We start from the raw sequence: 27,617 nt of genomic DNA on the forward strand, positions 1-27,617 counted from the left end.
GCCAGTATCCCGAGTACATGTCCATGAGTGGGAAAAACTTAGCCCCTTCAGACAATCTGGTGTATCGTCAGTTTGTGGAAGAGGGTAAACGTTCTCCTTAGTTATTTTATTAAGCTTCCTGTAATCAACACAAAAGCGCCAACTGCCACCCTGCTTCCTCCTTCCTAACGAGGACCACTGGTGATGACCATGGGCACTGCGAAGACTGAATGATGTCATTCTTCATCATTTTCTCTACCTTGTCACGAATTATTCAACGTTCAGTTGCTGACACACGGTATGCTCTCTGGCTTATTTGTTGACAGTCTTCAGTGCTAATCTGGTGCTTCACTGTTGATTTGTCTTATTTGCTCTACACCTGTGGATTGAAGCATTCGGAGAACTCATGAAGAATGGCAAGTAGCTTCTTCTGTTGTTCCTTAGTGAGATCTGATGGTAGTCGAGCTAGAAGATCTTGTCTCGTAGTGGTAGTGCTAATTTCGCCCACCGACTAGGCATGGGAGGTATCTATGAAGCTCAACTGTTCTGCAATTAACGGCTCAGCATTTGCTACGCACATGCATCTTGGAAGGATCTGTGGTTCTCGGTGACAGTTAACTATCCACAATTCACCGAATCCGTTCTTGAATGAGATGACAGAGGATGGGATGGCCAAGTTATTCTTCAGTGGTATGCTTCTCTTACATTCCACTACAAAATCCACGGGTTGATGCATGGCATGACAAGTGACAGTTACCTTTCTAGTGCTGACTGCGGGAATGATCACTTCATCCATCACACAGTCTCCACACACTCGGTTGCACATATTCCTGTCCACAGTATCTCATCTCATCTAGCATAATCTTTGAGCGACCACAATCTATAATAGCCTGAGAAGCTTTCAAAAAGTCCCATCCGAGAATGACATCATGACTACACTCTTGTAAGATGATGAATTCTAAGGGCTGTGTTTGGCCACTTATACCCACACAAATGGTACATCTTCCTGTAGGTTTTATGTATTTCCCATTAGTCACCTTCAGCAGAGATGTTCCGTCGTTGGCGAAGATGGTTTTCTGCAACAAGAGGTTGGGCTGGTTGGCCATCCATGAGGATATCGATGTGGTTTCCTATCATTTTTGTAGTGATCGACGGTGGAGGATTTTTCTCTTCGGCGGCCTCACCTCCGAGGAAGGTCGCACCCTTTAGTTTTCCAGGTTGCAGCAGCTACACTATTGGCTGGAGCTTCTAAGCGGTGATGGAGACCTCGATCAGCGTGTTGGGAAGCGTCCTTTCCAGCGGCTAGCTTGTGGTGATGGTGACCTACATCGTCCTGCACCCACTGCATCTTGTTCATCTTCGTCGTCCCGGAATTGGTGTCGGGAAAAATCGGTCTGCTGTCTTCTGATACAAGCATCATCAAATATCCGCTGCCTTTCTCAGCAATAGTGCACCACATCCCCCGGTTGTCAACAGTGGAAACATACTGGTTGGTTAACCTGGGTCCTCCAGACGTCAGTCTTCCATGGTGCCCAAACAGGTTCCTCATGCGGCATTGGAGAAACAAAACTCCGCCTGGGTCTCAACTTTTTCACTGTTTTAAAGCGAAATGAAGGACAAGAGATTGGGTTCACTGTCTGTTTCATTTACTCCCTTATAACCTCTTGAAGCATCTCAGTTTTTTCCTTGCCATGCAATCCAGGTGCCCTCTGAACTTCCTGTCTCACTATCTGATGAACACTTGTGGAATCAGTTGCTTGCTCCATCACAGACATCGATACAACATTTGTAAGCCATTCAAACTTCTTGCATGTAATTCTTTTTTGACGCATTGTCTCGATATACTGTCACGATTTTATGAAGTAGGCTTGATACATGTCCTCAGCAACACCCTTCATGAGATGTGCAACCTTATCTTCCTCCTCCATTCAAAGTTCCAAGAGGTCTTGAGTGTAGGATGCTGTAGTTTCTCCTGGAAGCTGTACCCTGCACTTTCATTATCTTCAGCCTTGTTATTCTGTCGTCGTGTGTAGCCAAAATACTTGCTAAGTTCTGTCTGGAATACTTCCCAGCTAGTGAACTTCTCCTTGTTGTTCTCATACCATTGCTTGGCAGTGCCCTCCAAGTAGAGAAATACGTTAGCCAAACACACGGTGCAGTCCCATTTGTTAAATTTGGCTATACACTAATATACCTTCAGCCACTTGTTTGGATCTTGGCCATCATCACCAGAGAACCCAGAATGATCTCTCATGTGGTGGCACACAGTTGCTGTCATCGTAACGTCCTCATCTTCTTCTGCCTCCAATAGATTGCAATCTGTTGAATATGGCTCAAACTTGGGTTTCTCGCCACATAAACGGCGGCTCTGTCGTGGCCTGATGGGAGCCACTGTGTTGTCGATAATGTGCACTGCGTCTCCACTAGAATAATGTCATGTAGAAGAAGATGCAATTAGATGAATGACGAATACTAACTTCACTTAACGAAGGTTTATTCAGCACTTGCACATACAAGAGTGTGGAGCGAACTGCCTCTGGCCAGAACACACACAATATATATACAGCTACAGAACATTCCAGTTCAATGATTCTCGATATTTGTGGGTACTTCTAGAATGCACTCGCACCGAACATAGAAATTAAAATTGTACAGTCCAGGTGAGTTTTGAAGTCACGACCCTCCATGCAACAGTTTAGCATCATAACCACTACACCCCGGTGCTACTCAGCTTCTTCTGCGACAATACTGAATGCGTAATAAGAGTAAAATAATGCCTTTTAGTGAACACGTCTGCCCACATGTCAGTTGCACATGTGCATGCACCATCTTCCATATCCTGCAGCACTTGGGGGACCACAGCCAGACGGAATTCTTCTGCTATTCTTCTTTCATGGTGAGAAATCATTGGTGGGTGAGGAAGTAAATATCTTGCACTTGCAGTAGGTACTGTGCTTCTATTTTTGGAAGTATCAGTGCAAGATCTAGAAAGCATTCTACTGTCCCTTTGATGAACAGTCACAGATCTCATGTGCATACTGTTACACACTTCTCCAGGACTATGGATTTTGCTGATGCCAATTAGGAGAAGCTCTGCAGTTATTCAAGTGTTGCAACAGGGTCCACAAGTTTTCCCGAATGCGACAGCAAGTTCTAGTTGCTTTCAGTATGGTGTACGAACAGGCCATTGACCACATCGAAAACTTATAAAACTGTTCCGCAAAAGACCTTGCTTGTGAAAAATCACCAAAAAACATTACATGAAGAAGATTACAAAAAGTAGGGTGTGTGAAGAGATTGCTGAAACATTTCTAGATGATGTAAAGCTGTGAACCAAAGTGTAATAAAAACTTAACTACAAAATTAGAGATCAGGTTTCATATAAGGGCCCACAAAGGAACGTTTCAGAAAGAAATGAAAAAAAGAAGGATAAATTATATAAACCAACATCAAGCAGGTTGACAATGGCTCAAGAACAGCCTCTTTCTAGCATATCACACATCCATGATTCTCAGAAGAGTGCAGATGATTCAGAAAGCTATTCTGCTCATATGTGGCCCATCATACCTTCTCTGCCAGTGCCCTATTGACATCCGGGCTCAGCTGGGTACCTGAACAAGCTGCAGACCTCAAAGGCATATCGTGGCTTGAACAATGTTTCCAGTAGAGCTGAGCTCAACTGCTTGCGGTGCAGGCAACAGAACGAAGCAGTCAGTCACACGCGGGCTTGGGCAGGTAAATGTGGCAATGATGCATGGTTCTGGCTGCACTGACAGTGCCTGATCTTAATAATAAATATCTAAGTGGCAACACATGCTTCATAAATGTTTGCAGAATTAATGCCACAATCCGGACATGCCTCTCATCAAGTCAACATCAAGGAGGCACGTGTGGATTGTGGCATTAATTCTGCAAACATTCATGAAGCACGTGTTGCCACTTTGATGTTTATTATTAAGATGAGGCACTGTCAATGCAGGCCAGGCTTGAAAATGAACCCATGAGATTTGACACTAATCGTGTAATATAAGTACCTCAACTTTTGACAGAATTGTTAATAAACGCTTCACAAAATTTGATGAAGTTGCTAGTTCCCCCATTAACAAAATGTTGACACTGAAAAAAATACAGCAATAAATTTTCATCATCAGCCTTGTAACATGCAAGCAATTCATTGCTCTTTATGGTCTTCTGTCAGGCAGCAAGGAATCCAGCAAGCACACACCTTCAAGCACCCGAACTGATAGACTAGTATGTCTGCTCTACCAATAGACGTCCAGTTGTGGAGCAACGTGTTTGATTATGATCTGTTGGTCACCTTGAATGAGAGTGCCTGCATGCTACAACACTACAGAAGTCACTACCGTGTGCAGCCAGCAGGCACGCAGGAGATTGGACAGGTCTGTGTGACCTCGTTGTGATGATGACAGATGCCTCACCCAACAAGTCACGGTGCTTTTGTTTACTGCCAGGTCTCCATAGCCATTCTGCAAGCGCCTCTGAATATCTGTCATGCTCTGGATTTCTGCCAAAAGAAATTCAATGACAGCTCTCTGCTTGGAACACACCTCGATTACAGACACAATTTCCAAGGCTATGTATAGCGCTGCCACCTATCGGAACTTCATGAAACTATAAGGGCTGAAGCAGGAATATTCCACAATGTCCCACAACAAATTCCACATTTTTCAACAGAAATTGGTCAAGAAAAAAGTGCTGCATTACTTCTTGAAAGTCCCTTGTACATGGCATGATCAGAATTAGATCCCACGATCTCTGTTTCCAAGCGCACAGTCTACCACTTGACCACAATATCCAACTTCACCTGGAGGTAATGTTCCTGATGTACAACAATGCTAATGCTCTTGATGTACTTGGGATTGGCTCCAGTCTCCTAGCCAAAATACATGCTGTACTTATAAAATTTTGTCTACATTCTCATATTTTCATCATGGATATAGTTCAAGTCTTTTTGTAATTGGTCCTTCATCTAAATGATTTACAAGATTTTTCGAATATCAAATCTCTGACAACAGAATAAAATAACCCATCAGTATTACAGAATGGCGTGTGTACTGATTCTAATTGCTTTTGCTCTGCAATCTTTTTAGTCCCTTTGCCATGCTGGCAAAATTGCTGCACAGTTGTCACTCGCAGTTTGTGAAAGCTGCAAATTCTGAGGATTTAAACAAAAGTGTGAGCGAATTAACTGCAGGAGATGAAGATGAGAATCCTGTTCTTACAATTTATTGTGAACTCACATCCCTTTTGAAGAAAATTACTCCGCAAATGGAGAAATGGGTGACAGATTCTTCACAACCCATTAGAATATGCGAAGGTGAATTTTGAGACATGGCTCCATAGACAACCATCTTCACCACTGCAGATGGACGAGATGTTACTGGGACAATGAGGAGAGAGCTGTGTGGTGAGCATGTGATGGACTATGCATTTCATATTAACATTAACAATATTGCATAATGGATAGATTGCTACTCACCATAAAGATGACTCATTGAGTTGCAGACAATCACAGTGAAAAGACTGTTACACATTGAGCTTTTGGCCAAAGCCTTCCACAAAAAGGAAACATGCATACATTCACACAAGTAAGTACACATTACGCACACATGACCACTGTCAGAGACAGTGTCATAAGGGCATGATGTGTACTTGCTTGTGTGAATGTTTCATTTCTGAAGAAGGCTTTGCGAGAAAGCTCAATGTGTAGCAGTCCTTTCATTATGCCCCTTTGCAACTCAACATTTCACTTTTATGATGAGTAGAAGTCTATCAAAAATGGTTCAAATGGCTCTGAGCACTATGGGACTTAACATCTGAGGTCATCAGTCCCCTAGAACTTAGAACTACTTAAACCTAACTAACCTAAGGACATCACACACATCCATGCCCGAGGCAGGATTCAAACCTGCGACTGTAGCGGTCGCGCGGTTCTGGACTAAAGCGCTTAGAACCGCGTGGCCACTGTGGCCGGCAGAAGTCCATCCTTTTCATAATACTATTGAAATTCCAAACTGGACTTCCCATTGCTTCACATTAATATTAACTTTGATGACTGCTTGTATTCCTTGACACATTATTTGTTGCAAATCTTATAAAAGTTGAAACTTCCTGGCAGATTAAAACTGTGTGCCAGACCGAGACTCGAACTCGGAACCTTTACCTTTCACAGGCAAGTGCTCTACCATCTGAGCTACCCAAGCATGACTCACACCCCGTCCTCACAGCTTTACTTCTGCCAGTACCTCGTCTCCTACCTTCCAGGCTTCATAAAAGCTCTCCTGCACACAGTTTTAATCTACCAGGAAATTTCATATCAGTGCACACAATGCTGCAGAGTGAAATTCTCATTCTGCTAATAAAATTTGCTAGCAGAGACATTGGTGCTTGTTGTGTATTACTTTGTGTTGTTTCCAACTGATGAGATGTCAAATTCTATATTTTCTTACTCTCTTCCTACACAACACACACATTACCAGATACATCTGCTTATATGTGCAGCAGTTGCATCATACTAATATTACCTAAAAAATTATGCAACTTTTTAAGTTATCCTTTTTGTTTTGTTCCCATTAGCAACCTTAGCAAAATTGCACCATGACTGAATGTTAAATGGAAGGAAAAGTTATATTTCTATGCTAAAATCAGAAATAAACAAAACCACCAAGAACATTTAAAACATTCAAATCAGACCTCCAAATGCAGACAGAGGAAAACAATTAAAAGAGAATATATCAGTGAACTGAAAGCAAGATCTACATCCAGAAAACATACTTTTCATTTTGCAGGTAATGGCAAAAGGAATGAAAAGATGTTGCACTCTAACATGGTTGAACACAGGAGTAGATCACAAATCTAGATGGGCGAAGGGATAAAATGCACACGTAGAATCAAGTGTCTTGTGGATAGGAACTATTGTCAGCTGCCTCATCATCAAATTCTTGACTTTCATTTGTTGTTAAGTTGTTTAACATCCATATTTTCCTCTCTTTTAAAACTTCTGTATCACATAGCCTTTACTAATGTCAATAGTTTAGATCCAGGCATTTTAGATTGGGTGTTTATTATTGAATGTTGCTGCCACCGAAGTAGTGATTTTCATATGTTGTAGGCATAATCTTTTTCTTTTTAATGTACATGAAACCAGGATTGCAGCCACTGAAGAGAGGGAGCTGCAATACAAAATAATCTACTACTGTCAAAATGAATGATCAGCCACTATGCAATTTCAGTAAATGTATGCAAGATTTTGCAGTCTTTAAGAACAGTTCAATAAAAATATAATGCATAGGTGTGAAAATTAAAACTTTATAACTTTGTACCTAAGGGAGTGTACTCCTTCACATAATTGGAAGGAAACCAGCCAGTCTTCTCCCCTAGTGTTCCTTCCCACCATCCTCCTTCCTCTCTCTGGGTGACTGTTATAATGTCCCCTTTCTTGAAGCAAAGCTAAAAACAAAATTTTACATTATTTAACAATATGAAACAGTTCTGAATATACTTTCCATAAATCTGTCAGAGGATAAATAATACACATTACAGCTGCTGCAAATAAAGTATGGGCAAATAATTTCAAGTTCTGCATTAATAAATAAATTACCTCATCATTGTTCTTGCCTTTGAAAGAGTAGACAGCCTGCACCAAACACACACTGCTGTCTGAGGTCATGGTGGATGAAATTCACAACATCCCAGTGGAACATGGATCACCTCAGACAAAAACTGTGTTGACTCCTGTCACAAAAATATTATTCCTCATCATCTGGAATATATATTGAAATAGAAAGCACAAACATGAACAGGAGAAACTATTAACAATAACATACAATACATATTTAAAAATAAAAAATGGGTACTACAGAAGCTTCCACAATCTGTTCCAGCTTCTGGCTCTGTACACAGTTCTGAAACATTAAGGAATTCTTGGCACCTTCTCACAGAGGGCCTGTCAGTGCTGGCTGGCAGCCAACAGACGGCATCACACCCATTACAAACACACTTCATGTTTGCCTTGGTCAAGAAGCCTTTCACTTCCAATCATATCTCAAGGTTGAAGTGAAACAAAAACAGTTGAACGTTTGTTTTATTCTGTCTCATTTAATAATTATCTTATTATTAATCATTATTGTTAACTTAAATATATTTTCCATTAGTATTTAATATTCCAGAACACTGTCCCACAAAACTGATGTACTCATTGGATATAAATCACCTGCAGTCTACATTAAAAAACTGGATAGGATGTATACAGTAAATCTATGTTTGAGTAAAATTTCTAAACACTTAGGAATGATATATAGCTGGTTTTACATCATAACACATTAATTAGCAGATAGCGATTTAGAAAAATTTAAGAACAAACTACATATGTATGCGGGTCAAGACCACTGCATGCTGCAGTGTTGGAAAGGGAGAAAAAGATTGGAAGAAGGAGGAAGGAAGGGGGCAAACTGGGGTTAGAGAGATGGTGGAGATGGAAGGCTAAGGGGCAGGGGGGAGTGAGAAAGGTGACCTGGTGGGAGTGTGGGAGTGGGAAGGATGAGATTGAGGGAGTGAGGTGTGGGGAGCAGGGAGTAAGGAGTGGGAAGGGCAACATGGAGGAAGTGGGGGATGATGATGGAGGGGGAGTGAAGAGGGGGTGGGGAGAGCTCCCACATGTTTGTTTGCTGATCAACACTACCTCTATTCCATGAGTAGAAATATACAGAAACTTATACACAACATATTAGCCGAAACTTCCTGACAGATTAAAACTGTGAACTGGGCTGAGATATGAGGACAATATTTGATTCAACTATGAGTACTTCTCTCTTACTTTTCAGTCTCCACAGAAATTCTTCCACATATCTTGTCAAACTAGCATCCATGGGGCTGAATACTACAGAGAAATGTCTTACAAACAGCCACCACTGTCCAAACTGAAACTTTCACTCTTCAGTGCAGTATGAACTTTCATTCAACTTTTTGGCACATTAAATTTTGTGCCAGATTTGGGCTAAGACATGTATTTGGATTCCACCTTAGTCTGGCACACTATGTTAACCAATCTGGAAGTTTGAAAACAGTGCTCTCTTCACTATGGAGTCGAAGGTTCATTATGTGTACATCAGTTTTCTATAAATTGCATACAGATGCTTTTATCTCCATTTAACAATCGTTCAGCTGCTCCTTGAGACCAAATGTGAATAATGGGAAAGAGATGCAGTACTTACTTGACTTATTTAAATCGGAAAATTGTGGTAGTGGCAATGCAGCTGCTTCTTTCACAGTGTTTACAGCATTTTCAATTCCATCACCCTTCCTGAAAATATTGAAAATTTAAAATAAAGGTTAACTACAGCTGCAAAACTGTGGAAGTAAGATAAAGCAGTGCTTACTTTCTTGCTTAGATCAAATATGTACAAGTATGTTACTTTGGGATGTCTTTTGAAGTTGTCTAAATATAACAAATGATGTCTCTGCTAATAGTTTATTACACACAATGAATGATGTCAGAGCCAAGATTATATTACTGTCTTCCTATATGTCTGTCTGATAAACTGAGTCAGTGTGAGTCCATAATAAGTGATGTGCGGAGTTCAGAAAAGTGAAAGAAAATGGTCACAGATCTCAGATTAAGATTTTCCATGATACATTACACTGTGAAAGTATAATGTACAATTCATTTATTCATCCATTCATTGTATCTCATATATCCTAGGGTCCAGACAAAGATGACCAACCGTCCAGTTTAATGGAGGTCAGAAAGTAGATCCTGGATATTAACAACCAACAAGTGTCAAGGGTAGCAGTGGTCAATAACCTGAGCACAACTTAGGGAATCACTGCCAGTTAAGAATGTCTCGCCAGTGCAAGGACAAACATGACTGAGGGCTTGAACAATGGCCATCAATAATGCAGTGAATACACTGCATCCATTCAGCAGGGAGCATACTTCACTGCACCTTGCATGTGTGTAGGGAAAACTACATGGTCCATCAATGCCAGTACCATAAATGTAAACCACTTCCAGACCCAGAAAAGCATCAAGAAGGCCAGCAACAGGCAGAGAAAACCATAGGATCAACAGAATATTTTGGTGTAAAGTATAGGACGAAACAGATCCAAGGACGTGGCACACACCATGGGGGCATACACAATTGCTTCCTTACAAGAAGCAACAATGGAAGCTGTTGGAGTTGGAGAGGAGATGCTGTATGCAAAATATGATCATGACTCCTCTCTTGGGTCACTGTTATGGGAGGTGGCTCACAATACCAGAAAAAAAGACAAGGTAGTTCAGATGCTCAGGGGAACAGTGAATGTGTATCGCATAGTTGGGCAGCAGTTTTTAGTGCCAGATCTACAGTGGAGGAACTCCAGTCGCCTTGAGCAGGCTGTTCACAGGGCTGGTCCAAAACTCACCTGTTACAAGTTGGATTCAAAAATGGTGTATCAAGCCAAACACCCACAATACTTAAGGTGATGCCGAGCCATACGTCAGACTCTCATCATCAAGACGGGACAGGATCAAAGCTTTGCAAAAGTGCACCACAGTCTGCACCCCTGCTGGCGTTACTGGTAAAGCAAACAGTGTTACAGTGTGACCAGCATGTTTGCTTACGTTGGTGAAGATGTGTAAGACATGTCAACAAGGCATTGAAGGTCAGTCCTTCGATAAGACTTCACCACATTGAGCAACTGACCATCAAAGGAGAGTTCGGATTTGGATGGACAGTGTGACGGAAACAGTCGGTGGACCGTATGACGGAGACAGAAGTGCAAGACCCATGTCTTGGTAGCAGGAAACGGGAAGCCATGTGAGAGAGCCCTGGACTGCGCCTTTATTATGGCACCATGCACAGTCAGTATTCAGCAACACCCACAGTGGAGAAGAATGGTAAAATACAAAAACCTTCAGCATGTAAAAGGGTGACATTGTAGGATCCACAGCTGCAACAAATAGAACTGACCTCTTTGAGGATATCCACATCAAAAGCGATATCAATGACAATGGTGCGGTTGTGGCAACAATGATTACCAAAGTACAAAGGACAACTAAAACATGCAGATAGTTACATATGTTCAATAAATTAGATAAAAAACTAAGTAATGTCATATCTCAATGAGGAACTTGAAACTTTCAGAACAGGGTAGGAGCATGCAGAAGAACTATGTTTCAAGTTTAAAAGGATAATTGACTGTGCGCTGGATAGATATGTACCCAGTAGAACAGTTCATAATGGAAGCGAACATCCATAGTATTCAATCACTGCAATAAAACTTATAAAGAAGTACAGATTACTGCTTAACAGGAGTAAAACAAAGCTTAGTATACACATGTATTAGTGTTCCACAGAACTTTAGTGGATTTTGTGATCTGTAGTTAATAGATTATTATTGTTATTGCTTAGATAAATTTTGTAAAAAATATTGTAAACAACCACGAGTGAGCTGCCGTAGGAAAGTCAGTTCTGGGGCTCTGGGCAGCTGTTGTGGCAGATGGTTACATTGGGGTGAATGCAGTGGCATGGGAATCAGGGAAACAAATGGGTCTCTTCCATGGTATTGCAGATTATGTTCAAGGGATAGGAAAATAGCAGAACTGGAAGGGAAGATTAGAGCCCTTCAGGCTGCACTGGATAGTGCTAGGGAGGAACTGATGAGATTAGGAGGGGAGGAGGGTGAAGGCAGGTGGGAAGTGATAGCAAGGAACAGGGGCCACAGAAAGAGAACGGTATCAGACAGTTTCATCATTGGCACAAACAATAGATTTGCCTTGCTACATCAGTCAGCTAAGGTAGAGGCTCAAGTAGATGTACGTGTAGTCAGGACTCAACAGACTTTCACTAGGAAATCAACTGTTGCAAAAAAAGTAGAAAGTAGGAGGAAAGTTCTGTTGTTAGGTAGTAGCCATGGGAGAGGTGTGGGCCAGATTTTGCAGGAAAAATTAGGTGACAGGTACCAGGTCACAAGTATTTTCAAGCCCAGTGCATGTCTTAGCCAACTGATAGAGAATGTAGGATCATTGTGCAAGAGTTTTACAAAGCAGGATCATGTTGTGGTAGTGGGTGGAGCAGGAAACACTACTGATAGGGATCAGGGCTACAATATTGAGTGTGACCTGGTAAGAATAGCATCTGCAACGAACCATACAAATGTTGGCTTGGTTCCTGTTTTCATGCGGTACGACCGGCCCGAATTGAACAGCTTTGTCAGGAGGGTCAATATGGAGCTATATTAGCTGCTTCAGGCAGCTACTCTGTCAAGCATAGGTTTGGTTCCTTTTGATGGTATTGGTAGGTGGGACTTCACAAGACATGGCCTGCATCTCAATAGGAAAGCGAAGGGTAAACTGGCTGGGATGATAGCAAAATCTTTAAGGGGAGGCACTGAAACTCATGGGAGTACTTTTTTAGGCCAAGATCAGTATCCAATCATCCTACATTGATTGAAATTAAGCTTAATGAAAAGTTCAGACAGGCAGGTACTAGTGATGTGAAAATATCACAAGATTCTCATAACAGTACAGTGAAAAATAATGTTAGTATGTCACAAGATTCACATAAAAGCACAGTAAAAAATAATGTTAATATATTGCACCAGAACATCAGGGGATTAAAAAAACAAAGTAGATGAGCTTCTTGTTTGTATAGAAGATTTAGAAACTGAGGGTGGAATGGATGTACTATGCCTGTCTGAACATCATATAGTCAGAAGTATGGAAATGGTAAATAAGCTTTCAGCAGAAGTAAGTAGAGACACTATGGAAAGCAGTTGCCATATACATTAAAATCAGTCACAGTGTGAAAAATTTTGAAACTAAAAAATTTTGCACAGAGCAACACATAGAAGCATGTGCATGTGAGCTTAAACTAAATAAAGGCACTTTTGTAATTGTAGCCGTGTATAGGGCCCCACAGGGAAATTTTCAACTACTTTTGCAAAACTTAGATTCTTTGTTGTGCTACCTGTCAGACAAAGGAAAGCAAATTATTGTTTGTGGGGATTTCAATGTAGATTTTCTGAAAGTCAGACAGAAAGCTTGACCTTGAAGTATTACTTGGTTCTTTCAATTTGACATAAGTTATTGATTTTCCTACTCGGGTGGTACAGGAAAGCACCATACTGATAGATAACATTTTCATAGACCAAGATAAATTCAATCACATAAAAACTTTTCCTGTTAAGAATGGTCTGTCTGATCACGATGCACAGCTAGTTACAGTATATGATATAGCTCCATACAGTAATGCAAAACAGTCCTCCAAAATAGCGTGTTCCATTAACGATTTAACACTTCAAAATTTTAGGGAAAGCTTGCGACTGTTAGACTGGGATGAGGTGTACCGGGAACACGATGCTAATTTAAAATTTAACCTATTTCATGATACCTCTGTGAGTATATTTGAAAACGGTTTCCCTAAGAAAACAGTGAAATATAATTGTAAGAAACCATGTGAAAAGCCATGGCTTACTAAAGGGAAAAAAATATCTTGTACACAGAAAAGGGAAATGTAACTTATAGCTAGGAGGAGTAATAACCCCGAAACAATGAAACGTTATAAAAACTACTGCACTGTAATAAGAAAAGTTATTAAAAAGTCCAGAAGTATGTGCATTATGTCAGAGATTAGCACATCTGATAATAAAATTAAAACAATTTGGAATATTGTGAAAAGGGAAACAGGGCAACCGAGAGCACAGGAAGACTGTGTTACTATCAAACACAATGAAAAGTTTGTTAACAAGAAGTCAGAAGTAGGAAACATTTTTAATAATCATTTTTTAAGTGTTGTAAAAAAAATAGGTTTCAGCTATTCATTAGAAAATGCAAGGCAGTAAATGGAAGAGGCAATACCTATGCAATTTTATAAAATTGAAATTCAACCCACCTCTCCTACTGAAATTAGGAAAATAATAAATTCACTCAAAAGTAAAAGCTCACATGGAACTGATGCCATTTCCAACAGAGCACTAAAAGCTTGTTCCCAACAAATAAGTAGGATTCTCAGCCACATATGTAGTAGCTCACTGAAACAGGGAATTTTTCCTGATAGACTGAAATATGCTATCGTCAAACCATCGCATAAAAAAGGGGATAGATCTGACGCTAGCAACTACTGCCCAGTCTCACTTCTGACAGTTTTATCCAAAATTCTTGAAATAGTAATGTATTCAAGAGTAGCATCACACACTTGTAAAAATGAAGTACTAACAAATGTCAATTTGGTTTTCAGAAAGGCTTTTCAACAGAAAATGCAGAAATACGGAAGCGTCCAATCCCGCCCGTCTGCTTTGACCCATGACGTCACAAATATGGTGGAAACGACCATAAACCACGATTCCAATATGGCGCATATTAAGTCGGTACGTACACATTATGAGGACGAAAATACATCAAAAAACAAACACACACTTTCCACAAAAAGCCTAATGACACTAATGGGACAAGCGCGGGAAATGGGGTGTTTTTGGGTGGGGGCAAACTAAATATAAACAAATTTAGACACCCACCCCCATACAAAACGACGAAAAAAACCAACATCACAAAACTCCCCAAATACCACTAAACACAATATCATCTGGAATCGGAGGAGGGAGGAGGAGATTAGTGTTTAACGTCCCGTTGACAAGGAGGTCATTCGAGACGGAGCGCAAGCTCGGGTTAGGGAAGGACAGGGAAGGAAATCGGCCGTGCCCTTTCAAAGGAACCATCCCGGCATTTGCCTGAAAGGATTTAGACAAAACATGGAAAACCTAAATCAGGATGGCCGGAGACGGGATTGAACCGTCGTCCTCACGAATGCGAGTCCAGTGTGCTAACCACTGCGCCACCTCATTCAGTGACTGGAATCTGACACTTCCCTTGACCTATATAGTTCAACAGCAGCTCCCGATCCCATAAATTAGGATCAAACACTTCCCTTGGCCTATATAGGTCAAAAACATCTCTCAATACCAATATCAACAAACACAGCCACACATTGGGATCGAACACTTCCCTTGACCTGCGCACTGTTAACTTTATCCGTCATATCCATTCCCGAACATAATCAACAACAGATTAATTTTACTAAAATTACCACATGATGTACAGCGAACAACACTAAATTAACCTTCACACAAAATCGTTAACTCATTGAAATGAATTCCACTACAAACACAGCCGACACTCGAACAATTCTGGATAATGAGCAAAAGCAAACAGAGTCCATTACACCACACAAACGAAAACCCTGAACATACCACCAGAGATCATAACAAACCACAACACGATGACATCTACAAACACGCCACACTCACAAACCAAACTCCGCACCGTCATGACGTCACACACGACAACACCCTTATGTCACGGGTCAAAGCTGACGCGTGGGATCAGACGCTTCTGTCAACCCGAAAATGCTATATATGCTTTCACTGATCAAATATTAAATGCAATGAATAACTGAACAGCACCCATTAGGATATTTTGTGATCTCTCAAAGGCTTTTGATTGTGTGAATCATGAAATTCATCTAGATAAGCTTAATTATTGTGGTATGAGTGGGACAGTGCACAAATGGTTTAATTCATACTTAACTGGAAGAATGCAGAAGGTTGAAATTAACAGTACAGATAGTCTACAAAAACCAGCAGAGTCCTCCAACTGGGGAGCTATCAAGAATGGTGTCCCACAGGTTTTAGTCTTGGGTCCCTTATTGTTCTTTATATATATTAATGACTTGCCACTCTGTATTCATGAAGATGCAAAGTTAGTTCTTTTTGCTGATGATGCAAGTATAGTAATCACACCCAAGAAGCAAGAATCAGCTGAGGAAATTGTAAATAATGTCTTTCAGAAATTATTTAGTGGTTCTCTGCAAATGGAGTCTCACTAAATTTTGAGAAAACACAGTTTATACAAGAAGAAATAAATCTCGGGTGAACAGCCTGGTATGAGTGTGCATAGGACACAATATTTCGGTAATCAACCATGTTGCTGGCATCAGGTGCGCTGATGTACATCACCGCGCCTGATTGCCAAAATATTGTGTTCTAGGCACTCGTACCAGGTTGTTCACCCGAGATTTATTTCGTCATAAAATACGCCTAGAGAAACTGAAGAACCACAACAGTTTATAGAATTCTGTACAGTAAATGGTATAACACGATTTATAAATATAGACTATGCACGGAAGTCTGTTGCTAAGGTGGAATACTCAAAATTTCTGGGTGTGTGCATCAATGAGAAATTGAATTGGAAAAAACACATTGATGATCTGCTGAAACGGTTAGGTTCAGCTACTTATGCTATTAGGGTTATTGCAAATTTTGGTGATAAACATATCAGTAAATTAGCCTACTAAGCCTATTTTCATTCACTGCTTTCATATGGCATCATATTTTGGGGCAATTCATCATTAAGAGAGAAAATATTCATTGCACAAAAGTGTGTAATCAGAATAATAGCTGGAGCCCACCCAAGATCACCTTGCAGAGATTTGTTTAAGGAACACGGGACATACACAGTACCTTTGCAATACATATGTTCACTTATGAAATTTGTCATTAGTAACCTATCCAAATTCAAAAATAACAGCGAAGTGCATAGCTACAACACTAGAAGAAAGGATGATATTCAGTATTCTGGATTAAATCTCACTTTGGCACAGAAAGGGGTGAATTAAGCTGCCACAAAAGTCTTTGGTCATTTGTCAAATAGTATTAAAGGTCTGACAGACAGCCAACCAACACATTTAAAAGCAAATTAAAAGAATTTCCGAATGACAACTCCTTCTACTCAATAGATGAATTCTTAGATATGAAGTAGTAAAAAAAAAAAATTAATTAATTAGTTATTTTGTGTAAAGAAAACTTATGTTAAAGTGACACGTTCCACATCATTACGAAATGTCGTATTTATGATCTATGTAACAAGGATTAATGTAGTGTACAGGTAGAGATATGCTGAATGAAATGCATTTGGGTGTCCAGAAAGAAATGTGTGAAGTTTTCAATGACCAATGCAGCAGAATCTTGTCAAACGATATTTCACAAAATCCAAAGAAATTTTTGTCATATGTAAAGGCTGTCAGTGGCACCAAAGTTAGTGTCCAGTCCCCAGCGAATGAGACAGGACATGAAATTGAGGGTAGCAAAGCAAATCCCTTTTTTCAATGTCCCTTTACAAAGGATAACCCAGGAGAATTGTCGCAATTTTATCCTTTTACCACTGAAAAGCTGAATGAAGTATTAGTGTCATGTTACTGAGAAACAGCAGAAATCATTAAAACTGAACAAAGCTCTAGGGCTTGATGGAATCCCTGTTAGATGGTATACTAAAAATGCAGCTGATTTAGCCCCTCTAATAACTATAATGCACCATAGATCTCTTGATATTGACTGAAGACCACAACAACAACAGATCTCTTGAACTAAAAACGGCATAATCCGTAAACTTACCAACTCACACTGGGGAGCAAACCCTGAAATTCTACGTGCATCATCCCTGGCATTGTGCTTTGCTCCAGCTGAATATGCATGCCCCGTCTGGAGAAGATCGACACATGCCCAGAAGCTAGACGCAGCACTGAATGCCTCATGTCAATTAATCACTGGATGCCTGAAGCCTACAAACCGTGATCTCCTTTATATGTGTTCTGGAATAGCCCCCCCACAGATCAGACGGCAAACGCTGGCGATGGCCGAACAAAGCAGGCAGTGCGAAGATAGAAGACATCCCCTGTACGCACATCAGCCAGCGGAGGCAAGACTTAAATCTAGGAAAGACTTCATAAAAGTTGAACGTCCACTAACCGAAAGTCAGCCTACAACTAGAGAATCAATGTGGAAACAGAAATTGGATAAAGGCAGTCTGAAAAGTTGGAACATTAAAGAAAAACTTCCTGCTGGATCACAACTGGAATGGAGAGCCTGGAAGAGCCTAAATAGACTTAGATGTCAAATGAGAAGATCACAGGATAACCTGATCAAGTGGGGATACGCCGAAGAAGAGCCCTGCCAATGTGGAGGAGAACAAACCAAGACACACCTGCTGACCTGTACATCTTTGCTGGCCCCATGCACTTTCCAAGACCTGTGGTTGGCCAACGACGCTGCAGTGAAGTGTGCCGAACACTGGAGAGAGATATGAGCCTTGCTTTAGACAATAATGATGACTTACAATATGTGAAGTTCATGAATGTATATATGAATGAATAACTATCATTTACTTGTATTTGTAATCTAGCATATATAGCGTATTAATTAATTACAGATGTAGCTCAGACACGATTAAATAAATAAATAAAACTAAAAACTGTGCCCAGTTCTTAGAAAAAAGCACAGGTCACAGCCATCTACAAGATGAGCAGCAAAACAATCCTCAAAACCCATCCAGTATTCTTGACATCGATTTGTTGTAGAGTCTTAGAACATATTCTGAGTTCAAACGTAATGAGGTACCTTGAACAGAATGAACTCCTCAATGCCAATCAGAACACAGTATAAAAACTTCGATCATATGAAACACAACTTGCACTTTTCTCAGGCAATGTCCTGAAAATGTTGTATGAAGGCAGTCAGGTAGATGCAGCATTTCTTGAGGGTCAAAAAGCATATGACTCAGTACCACATCTACACTTATTGTCAAAAGTACAATCATACAGACATCAAGCGATATTTGTGACTGGATTGATGACTTATTTGGTATTGAAGACACAGCATATTATCTTGGATAGTATGCCATCGTAAGATGTAGAAGTAACTTCAGGTGTGCCCCAGCGAATTATGTTGGGACCCTTGCTGTTCATGACGTGTATTAATGACCTTGCAGACAATATTAATAGTAACCTAACTTTTTGCAGATGATGCAGTTATCTAGAATTAAGTACTAGCTGCATAAATATTCAGTCAGATCTCGATAAGATTTCAAAGTATTGCAAAGACTGGCAACTTGCTTTAAACATCCAGAAATATAAAACGGTGCACTTCACAAAACAAAATATGTAGCATTGTATAACTATAGTATCAATGAGTCACTGTTGGAACCAGACACTCATACAAATACCTGGGTGCAGCACTTTGTACAGATGTGAAATTTAATGATCACATAGGCTCAGTTGTGGGTAAAACAGATGGTAGACTTCGGTTCATTGGTAGAATACGGGGAGAAGTGCAACCATCTACAAAGAAGTTTGTTTACAAATCACAGAAATACAGAAGCGTCCGATCTTACCCGTCGGCTTTGACCCATGACGTCACAAATATGGCGGAAACGACCATAAACGACAATTCCAATATGGCGGATATAAAAACATCGCATACGTATCATAAACACTGAAATACACAGGTTTCACAAAAAGCCTAATGACTCTAACGGGACAAGCGTGGGAAATTGGGGGTTTTTGGGTGGGGAGAAACTAAATATACACAAATGTAGCCACCGACCGCCATACAAAACCACGCAAAACGACGAAAAAAATCAACATCACGAAACTGACCAAATACCAAAAAACACATTCTTATCCAGAATCAGACACTTCCCTTGACCTACATAGATCTACAGTAACTCCAGATCCCATAAATTAGGATCGAACACTTCCCTTGACCTATATAGCTCAACAGAACCTCCCGATCACATCCCCCGATACAAAACTCAAAAAACACTTCCCTTAAACCTACATACATCTACAACAGCTCCCGATCCCATAAATTAGGATCGAACACTTCCCTTGACCTATACAGCTCAACAGAATCTCCCGATCCCATCCACCAATACAAAAATAAAAAAAAACCACAAACCATAGCAAACAAACATTTCCCTTAAACCTACATACATCTACAGCAGCTCACGATCCCATAAATTGGGATCGAACACTTCCCTTGACCTATATAGCTCAACAGAATCTCCCGATCCCATCCACCAATATAAAAATCAAAAAAAACCACAAACCATAGCAAACAAACATTTCCCTTAAACCTACATACATCTACAGCAGAGCACTTTACAACTTTGGCAATTAATCCGAATAGCTGCAGAAACTTGATCAGGTCTAACGGTGTCTCGCCCATCATCGCCCTCAACCGAACACTATTCATGCGGTCTTTCATATCCATTCCTGAACAAAAAACCACAACCGAATACACTCAATAACAAACTCACCCGACGTACAGCAATTACCATTACATTAACCATCACACAAAACCGTTAACTCACTAATACAAATTCCGCTTCAAAACCACGAACACAGCACTCAGCACTGAGCAACAGCAAACTGACCCCAACAAACCAAACAAACGTAAACCATGAACACACCACCAGAGGGCACGACAAACACCCCCACGACATCTACAAACACGCCACAATCACAAACCAAACTCCGCGCCGTAATGACGTCACACACCACAACACGCTTACGTCACGGGTCAAAGCCGACGAGTAAGATCGGAGGTTTCTGTTGACCCCAAATCACTTGTGGAACCAGTGTATGGGGACCCATAAAAGATAGGACTAATAGGGATATTGAATGTATACAGAGAAGGGCAGCATGAATGGTCACAGGTTTGTTTGATCCATGTGAGAGCCTCAGAGAGATGTTGAAGGAACTTCATTGGAAAATTCTTGAACATAGGCATTAACTATATTGAGAAAGCCTACTAACAAAGTTTCATGAACCGGCTTTAAATGATGACTCTTGGAGTATACTACAATCCCCTATGTATCGCTAACATTGAAATTGAGAAATAAGGTTCAAATAATTACTGCACACACAGAGGCATTCAAACAATCATTTTTCCAATGCTCCATATGTGAATGGAACAGGAAGAAACCCTAATAACTGGTACAGTGGGACGTACCCTCTGCCATGCATCTCATGGTGATTTGCAGAGTATAGACATAGATGTAGAATATTAATGGCGAACATTTAAGCAGAATACAGAGCAGTTTGTAAAGAACTATGTACCACGTGCACATGTAGCAATATTAAATCATCAGCAAATTCTGCAACAGAGCTGACTGGAGGGAAGCAGATCATTCGACATGATTGGTTCAAATACCCTAGATCCTCTTGGGCAGATGTGGCCGGAAATCATAGTTTGTTAACACTAATAGATCATTTTTCACACTACACAGAAATTATAGCTATTTCGAATCAAAAAGCTGAAACAGTGGCGCAAGCCCTGGATTACGTTCAATACTACAGAGACATCAATTACTAACTTCAGGTCAGAACAGATAAAGCAATTTTGTCATTTGTTACAAATTCATAAATTAAGAACAAGTGTGTTACACCCATAAAAGAATGGCAAAATGGGCTGAGTTCATCTACATCTACACAGATACTCTGCAAGTAATCGTATGGTGCGTGCTGGAGGGTACTACTAGTCATTTCCTTTCCTGTTCCACATGCAAATACAGCAAGGGGAAAATGACTATCTATAAGGATCTGTATGAGCCCTAATTTCTCAAATCTTATCTTCGTGGTCCTTACACACAATGTACATTGGTGGCAGTAGAGTCATTCAACAGTCGGTCTCAAATTCTAGTTCTCTAAATTTTCTCATTACTCCATGCTTCATTCCCTCAACAAGCTGTTAGCAGCACAGAATGGGCTCATTAATGCAGAACACTTGTTCCATCATATTCAATGATACGGCACTGGGTACAAGCACAAAGGCGTGGTAATAGGAATTTTGTGCTGGGTAACTTCCTTAATCCTGGTCATTGCTCAGTGGCCTAACCCAATTATCAGTGGACAGTCATCTGCCAAATCCTTCTCTTACTCCATTGCCCACAACACAATGGATTGAACATATGGCTTGACAGAAGTAACAGGACATTGTGGTTGTACTAGCAGTCATATATTGTGTATATGGAAGACGAATAGAGAATGTGGTGTAATGTGTAAATAGTAGAGCGAGAGCGCGCGAGAGAGAGAGAGAGAGAGAGAGAGAGAGAGAGAGAGAGAGACCATAATGCATAGTTGTACCATATCTTTTCAGTAGTTCACTGGTTCAGTACCAGCCAGGACTTCAGAGGACCAAATTCTTCCAAGGGGGCACAAAGTTATGAGACTTCGGCATCAGGCAGGCCATTAGCAACCAGTCAAAAGGTATGTTGGCCAGCCACCTAAGCAATTCTGTCCCTGGGTGCTGCAATAACTCTACCATTGTGTTCAGCACCACAGTACTCTACCAGCAACAGCAGACTACACTACTACATCCTGCAACACGATACATCATCATTTGCACAACCCACTATGTGAAGGGGTATACCTGGCCAGTGCGTGTATATATGATGCCAACTCAGTCACTAGTGACTGAAACCTTTGGCGTCACGCATTCAGCCAGTCCAGTCCCCACATCAGTGATCGGTCAAATGTGTGGCCAAGAAGTGACAGTCTCAATGAACAGCATGATCAACTAGGTGAAACCACTGGTCTACAAGCCGTCAAATAACGCTAACGGTTCTACAGTACAAATTAGATATGACACGGTGAAGCCACCCATTGGGTGCAATCACCTGAAACTCAAGCCAGTCTCAAAGAGTCATAGATTTGACTGAGAGTATCTGCAAGCCCTGCCAATCACCTTGAGGCACAGGCAGCATACACCAGCTCAGTTGTACGAGGGTTGGAACTTAAATAGTGGCATCTATTTATTCACAACCGATACAAAAGAGTTATATGTTTGCACCTGTTACTATCCTTGAAAGTAGTCACCAGCATTGTGTAGAACCAGTTGCCAGCGATGTGGAAGGCGTAGTATACCGTTAGCAGAGCCTGTTCTGTTTATGGTGCAAATGGAGAGGTCTAAAGTTATGGTGATTCTTGTGTACGACTACGATGGTGTGATCCTAAAGCATTACGTTCCTCCATGGCAGACCATCAATGCACAGTGTTACTGTACGTTTTTGAAGCATCACCTGTGGCCAGATTTGTGAAAGAAACGGCGACACTTTCTGCGCAGCCCACCCATTATTTTGCACGACAATGTACAGGTGCATACAGCGCACGCTGTGGCTGCTCTGCTTGGTCGATAGGACTGGGAAGTACTGTACCATTCACCATACTCCCTAGACTTAAGTCCTTGTGACATCGATTTGATACCGAAGATGAAGGAACCACTTCATGGCATTCGTTTCAGAACTGTTCCAGAGATTTGACAGGCAGTAGACTGCCTCATTCGCACCATCAACAGAACAGGCTCTGCTAATGGTATACTACGCCTTCCACATCGCTGGCAATAGGCTCTACACAATGCTGGTGACTTGTTTGAAGGGCAGTAACAGGTACTACCATGTAACTCTTTTGTATCGGTTGTGAATAAATAGTTGCCACTATTTAAGTTCCTTGCATCAGTAAGTCCTTCGCTGCACTGTGTTGTCACTACATTCCATTGTCTCAGCATACTCACCCACTGCCTGCTGGCATGGTTGACTACGAGGCCACAGTCATCAACCTCCTGGATAGAAGCATTGGTTAAAAAAAGGTGGTTGATGCTGAGTAAGTACTCTTGACTCTGAGCTCACCCCAATGCTGTAGATATGATCCCACAGTTCCCTGTACAAGCCACTTTGGAGACAGAAGTGCACATCCTGCAACACTGATGGTGTAGCAGTCATAGCACAATGCAGTCACTACATCACGAACCCAAATTTATTTAACAAGACCAGGTAACAAGATATGTAAATACGTCTTTCCCTCTCCTTCCCTCTTTCCTGACGAAGCAGCCGTTGGTTGCGAAAGCTAGAATTTTGTGTGTATATTTGTGTTTGTTTGTGTGTCTATCGACCTGCCAGTGCTTTCGTTTGGTACGTCACATCATCTTTGTTTTTAGATATATTTTTCCCACGTGGAATGTTTCCCTCTATTATATAAATATATTTATGGAGTGATAAATTAAAGGCCAAGAGACAAAGCGGAAGTGGTGGTCACTACCCACGATACTGTGCAAGAGAATGCTAACTACAATCCTAACTATACTGTGGCAAGCCAGGAGCCTGCATCATTCTGCAGAAATAAAGAGGTGACTTCTATACATCCCAGCTCAAGACGAGTACGAAAAGGATTAAAAACTAATTTATGGGAATAAATATATATTTACAAAGTTGAATAGTTGCAGTTTTCTGTAATCATATTCAATACATTGTCACATGAAAATCAAAGCATTGTACTGAAAAGACATTGTGAGTGGAAACAACAGTGGCAGTCACATGTTCCATATCATAATATTTACTGTGAATTTGATCTATGAACAAGGAACTAACTAACTAAAGGCGTCAGGCCTGGAAGAGCGCTCAAAATGCCTGATGACTAAAGCAACTGCTTGTAGTAAGCAGTAAGTTCGAGAGCCCCTCTGGCAGAAATTTTCAATTTCAATTAAATGTTTACAAAAACTGAGCAACATAATTAAACTTAATTCGGAACTCAAACAGCCTGTAGGCTGATAAGCCTACATTTACGTAAGGATAAAATAATCGAAAAATACTGCGGGAATCTTAGTATACCTTGGTAACTTCATAGAATTTCGAAAATTATGTAACGTATGAATCGGAGCAATGATGAAATTATAAAATGGAATTATGAAGACAACGTATTTGACACAATTCAACTCAAGAGTCAAGAAATGCAACAGTTCTAAAGAAACTATTTGCTTGCAAGGCAATGATGCTGGCACACCCCCGTTAGAGCATATAATTCAAGTGGTGAGGAGATTCATAATCCTATCTTCGTTAAGTCTTCGCGCTGGGATCAACAGACAAGATTATATGGAAGAAGTATTATCCTCAAATTGGAACTGTTAAATTTGCGGGTTTATTTGTAACATCTTGTTCATCAAAGTTATGCACAGTTTGTAAACTGTTATAAATCTACTTCGCTTGAGATCACGAATCGTATATCAAATTAATACCTACACAGGTTTAAGTTCAAGTCTATAAAAGGCATAACAAATTTTCTTTCTGCACAGTGGTTTTCGAGTTGGGAAAAGGAAGTTATTAATAGGCAGAATTATTTTTAGTGCCATTTGAAGTACATTACCATATAAGATATACTATCATTTGAAGTATTCTAATTTTTAGTGCTGTTTATTTGTTGCAGCTGATAGCAGTACTGAGTCACTTTTAACTGTTTCTCTTGCTTTAAACTCCTATTTGAAAATACATGTCTTTCTTCACCACGGATACAAACATTATACTGATATATCGATAAATCAACGCTGTGCAATAGATGTCATACAAGAGCATACTTTCCGTCTTATCGATAGTCGATAACTATCGAGTACGATACTTACCGTATACTGTGTTGCTGTTTTGTTATTTATTATTATTACTGTAGGCGTTGGGAAGAGCGGAACTGTGAAGTGGAATAGTAGCGGTGCAGTCCGTGCTTGAAACAATAGTGTCGTGCAAACATTTGCGCAATGACAGCACCCATGGAGAGAATACAAGTCTTAGACACTATTGAAAAAGATATTATAACATGTCTTCAAAGTGCTGGTCAGTAATATTGGCTTTAATATTCACATCCAGACATTTCATTTTGTTGATCGCACAACACACATTCTATTTCTCGACAGAATAACATAGTTGTGGAAGTGCGAGTAATTGACGTGCCCCTGTGTAGTTCGGAAACTATTGTATCTAACAATGACTTTATAGTGCTAGCTAAAGATACCGTGTATTTGGAGTTAATAACTGTGTAGGCCAATTAAACACTGTTTATTATTTCGTGTTCTTTTTCTTATGAGAAAAGGTGTACTCAATATTTGAAGATGGTCAACTCCACCAAGAAAGTTTGAATGACGCGTTGGCCTTTTTGAGTATCAACTTTTTCCTTGTACTGTGCATCTGTAAGTGACGTATGTAATTATTCATATGACGACAAACAAGTATTGTTGTCATCAAAGTATCTACATGAATTCATTCTTGCACCTCAGAGAGAAATCTGTTTTCTTACATATGTGTAATACGAGGTAATAGAACATACTAGTTGTATATTTTGCAATCTTTGATTGACTTGGTTTAAGAAGGGACACGAAATCGTTTAAAATCATTGAGTATTTGTATTTGTCAGAAGTCATACTTTTGTATCCACACCTCAGTGACCCGTCAATTTGATGGGGATTGCAACAGCGCATCCAAGCCTCCAAGAACAACTGCTAGGAATTTAGTTATAGAACTTTTATGTTGATTCAGTTAATGAAAGAGTTGGTTTACTATTGTGTTTCAAATATAATAGGCTACTCATTCCGAAATGCTTAATCACATTGTCAAACATATTTGTATTCTATTATTATTCTCATTAAATCAAGGTGTCTGTCCGCTAACTTGTACAGTGATATGAGATGTGTCTCATGACAAAGAAATAGCCTGCTCAAATCCATAAGATACCTTGCTAATAAGCTCCTGGTTCATTAATATGTATAAATACAGTGGATAACTAACATTCTTATAATAGGCTAATACGTATCAAATGATGACTAGATATTCCATGTCAGTTGTTCTAATTTTGTACATCATTCTCAACTTACAATATGAGATTCTGTTTGCATTTGGTGTGTAGCTGCCTGTTCATAGTAAAGGCAACTCTGCAAATTCTAAAATCCTCAATATTCAATACTTGGACAAGGAGCCCCTGAAGTCAAGGCTGTCGAATGTTTGTGACTATGATGTGAATGTTTGTATTATTTTGCGCTGTGCCAGTGTCACTCATTCATATTAACTGAAGCATACTGCTTGCCAGTTCACAACCAAACTATCACCATTAAACTTAACCTAAACCTCAGGCTTTGCTACAGATCAATATTTCACCACATCTGAGATTTGGTATTCACATTCGTTGGCTTTGCCAACTCATAACCAGACTGTCACCTTCCAGTCTGACATAGGCCCTTTAGCCACACCACTGATCAATGTTACCACAACCTACATCCCCAAAACTGACACAGATGCATAAGAAATACTGCTAGTGTTGTGTTATCTTTGTGCTTGCACACGTAAGTCACATACCACATAATCTTTGTATTATGGGACGAAGCTGACGTCCAGTATGAGTAGGTTCAGCTGACCCAAATATTCACAATCCAGGTAGCATTATATCTTGAATTAATTTTTGTTGAAAGTTCTGCTTTTGGTGAGCTTTTTTGTTGGTTTTTATAAGGTCTGCTAGCTTCAGGATGGAATGGTTTCTTGAAATAATAGAGGCAAATGGAAAAGGCGGGAACTGAAATTGAGAGTAGCAAAACAAAAGCAGAAATGCTTAACTATGTTTTCCAATGTTCCTTTACGAAGGAAAGCCTAGGATTATTGCCTCCGTTTAGTTCTCGTACCATTGAAAAGATGAGTGAAATAGATATTAGTGTCAGTGGTGCTGAGAAACAGCTGATATTTCTAAAGTTGAACAAAGCTGCAGGTCCCATTGGGATCCCGATCAAATTCTATATCCAATAGACCCTCTGTTAACTGTAATCCATCATAGATCCTTCACACCAAAAACTGTGCTCAGTAGCTAGAAGAAAGCATAGGTCACACCTGTCTACTGGATGTGATCCACAAAACTACCATCCAATACCCAAGACATGCATTTGTTGTAGAATCTTAGAACATATTCTGAGCTCGAATATAATGAGGCATCTCGAACAGAATGACT

The 27,617-nt window shown here is 40.2% G+C and overlaps 2 protein-coding genes across 8 annotated transcripts in view; one reads left to right on the top strand and one right to left on the bottom strand.

The window, feature by feature from the left end:
• Window positions 1-25,151, bottom strand: part of LOC124776699 (rho guanine nucleotide exchange factor 7) — a 134,303-nt gene extending 109,152 nt beyond the window's left edge. For 3 of the 7 annotated variants that reach the window (XM_047251810.1, XM_047251809.1, XM_047251804.1), the window contains exons 1-4: window positions 25,008-25,151; window positions 9,213-9,301; window positions 7,601-7,734; window positions 7,323-7,449 (exon numbers count right to left, since the gene is read on the bottom strand). In XM_047251810.1, coding sequence (XP_047107766.1) covers window positions 7,323-7,449; window positions 7,601-7,669 — 196 coding nt within the window. In that variant the 5' untranslated portion in view covers window positions 7,670-7,734; window positions 9,213-9,301; window positions 25,008-25,151. Of the gene's footprint in view, window positions 1-7,322; window positions 7,450-7,600; window positions 7,763-7,826; window positions 7,955-8,815; window positions 9,048-9,212; window positions 9,302-25,007 lie in introns of those variants that run through there. The other 4 variants (XM_047251805.1, XM_047251806.1, XM_047251807.1 and 1 more) reach the window with 4 other exon arrangements.
• Window positions 25,152-25,267: 116 nt separating this feature from the next.
• The window catches only part of LOC124776700 (mediator of RNA polymerase II transcription subunit 11), a 53,478-nt gene continuing 51,128 nt past the window's right edge, over window positions 25,268-27,617 (top strand). Inside the window, exon 1 of the mRNA XM_047251811.1 lies at window positions 25,268-25,465. Coding sequence (XP_047107767.1) covers window positions 25,390-25,465 — 76 coding nt within the window. The 5' untranslated portion in view covers window positions 25,268-25,389. The remainder of the gene's footprint in view (window positions 25,466-27,617) is intronic.

The sequence above is a fragment of the Schistocerca piceifrons genome, chromosome 2 (assembly GCF_021461385.2).
Source record: "Schistocerca piceifrons isolate TAMUIC-IGC-003096 chromosome 2, iqSchPice1.1, whole genome shotgun sequence".
Classification (NCBI taxonomy): domain Eukaryota; kingdom Metazoa; phylum Arthropoda; class Insecta; order Orthoptera; family Acrididae; genus Schistocerca; species Schistocerca piceifrons.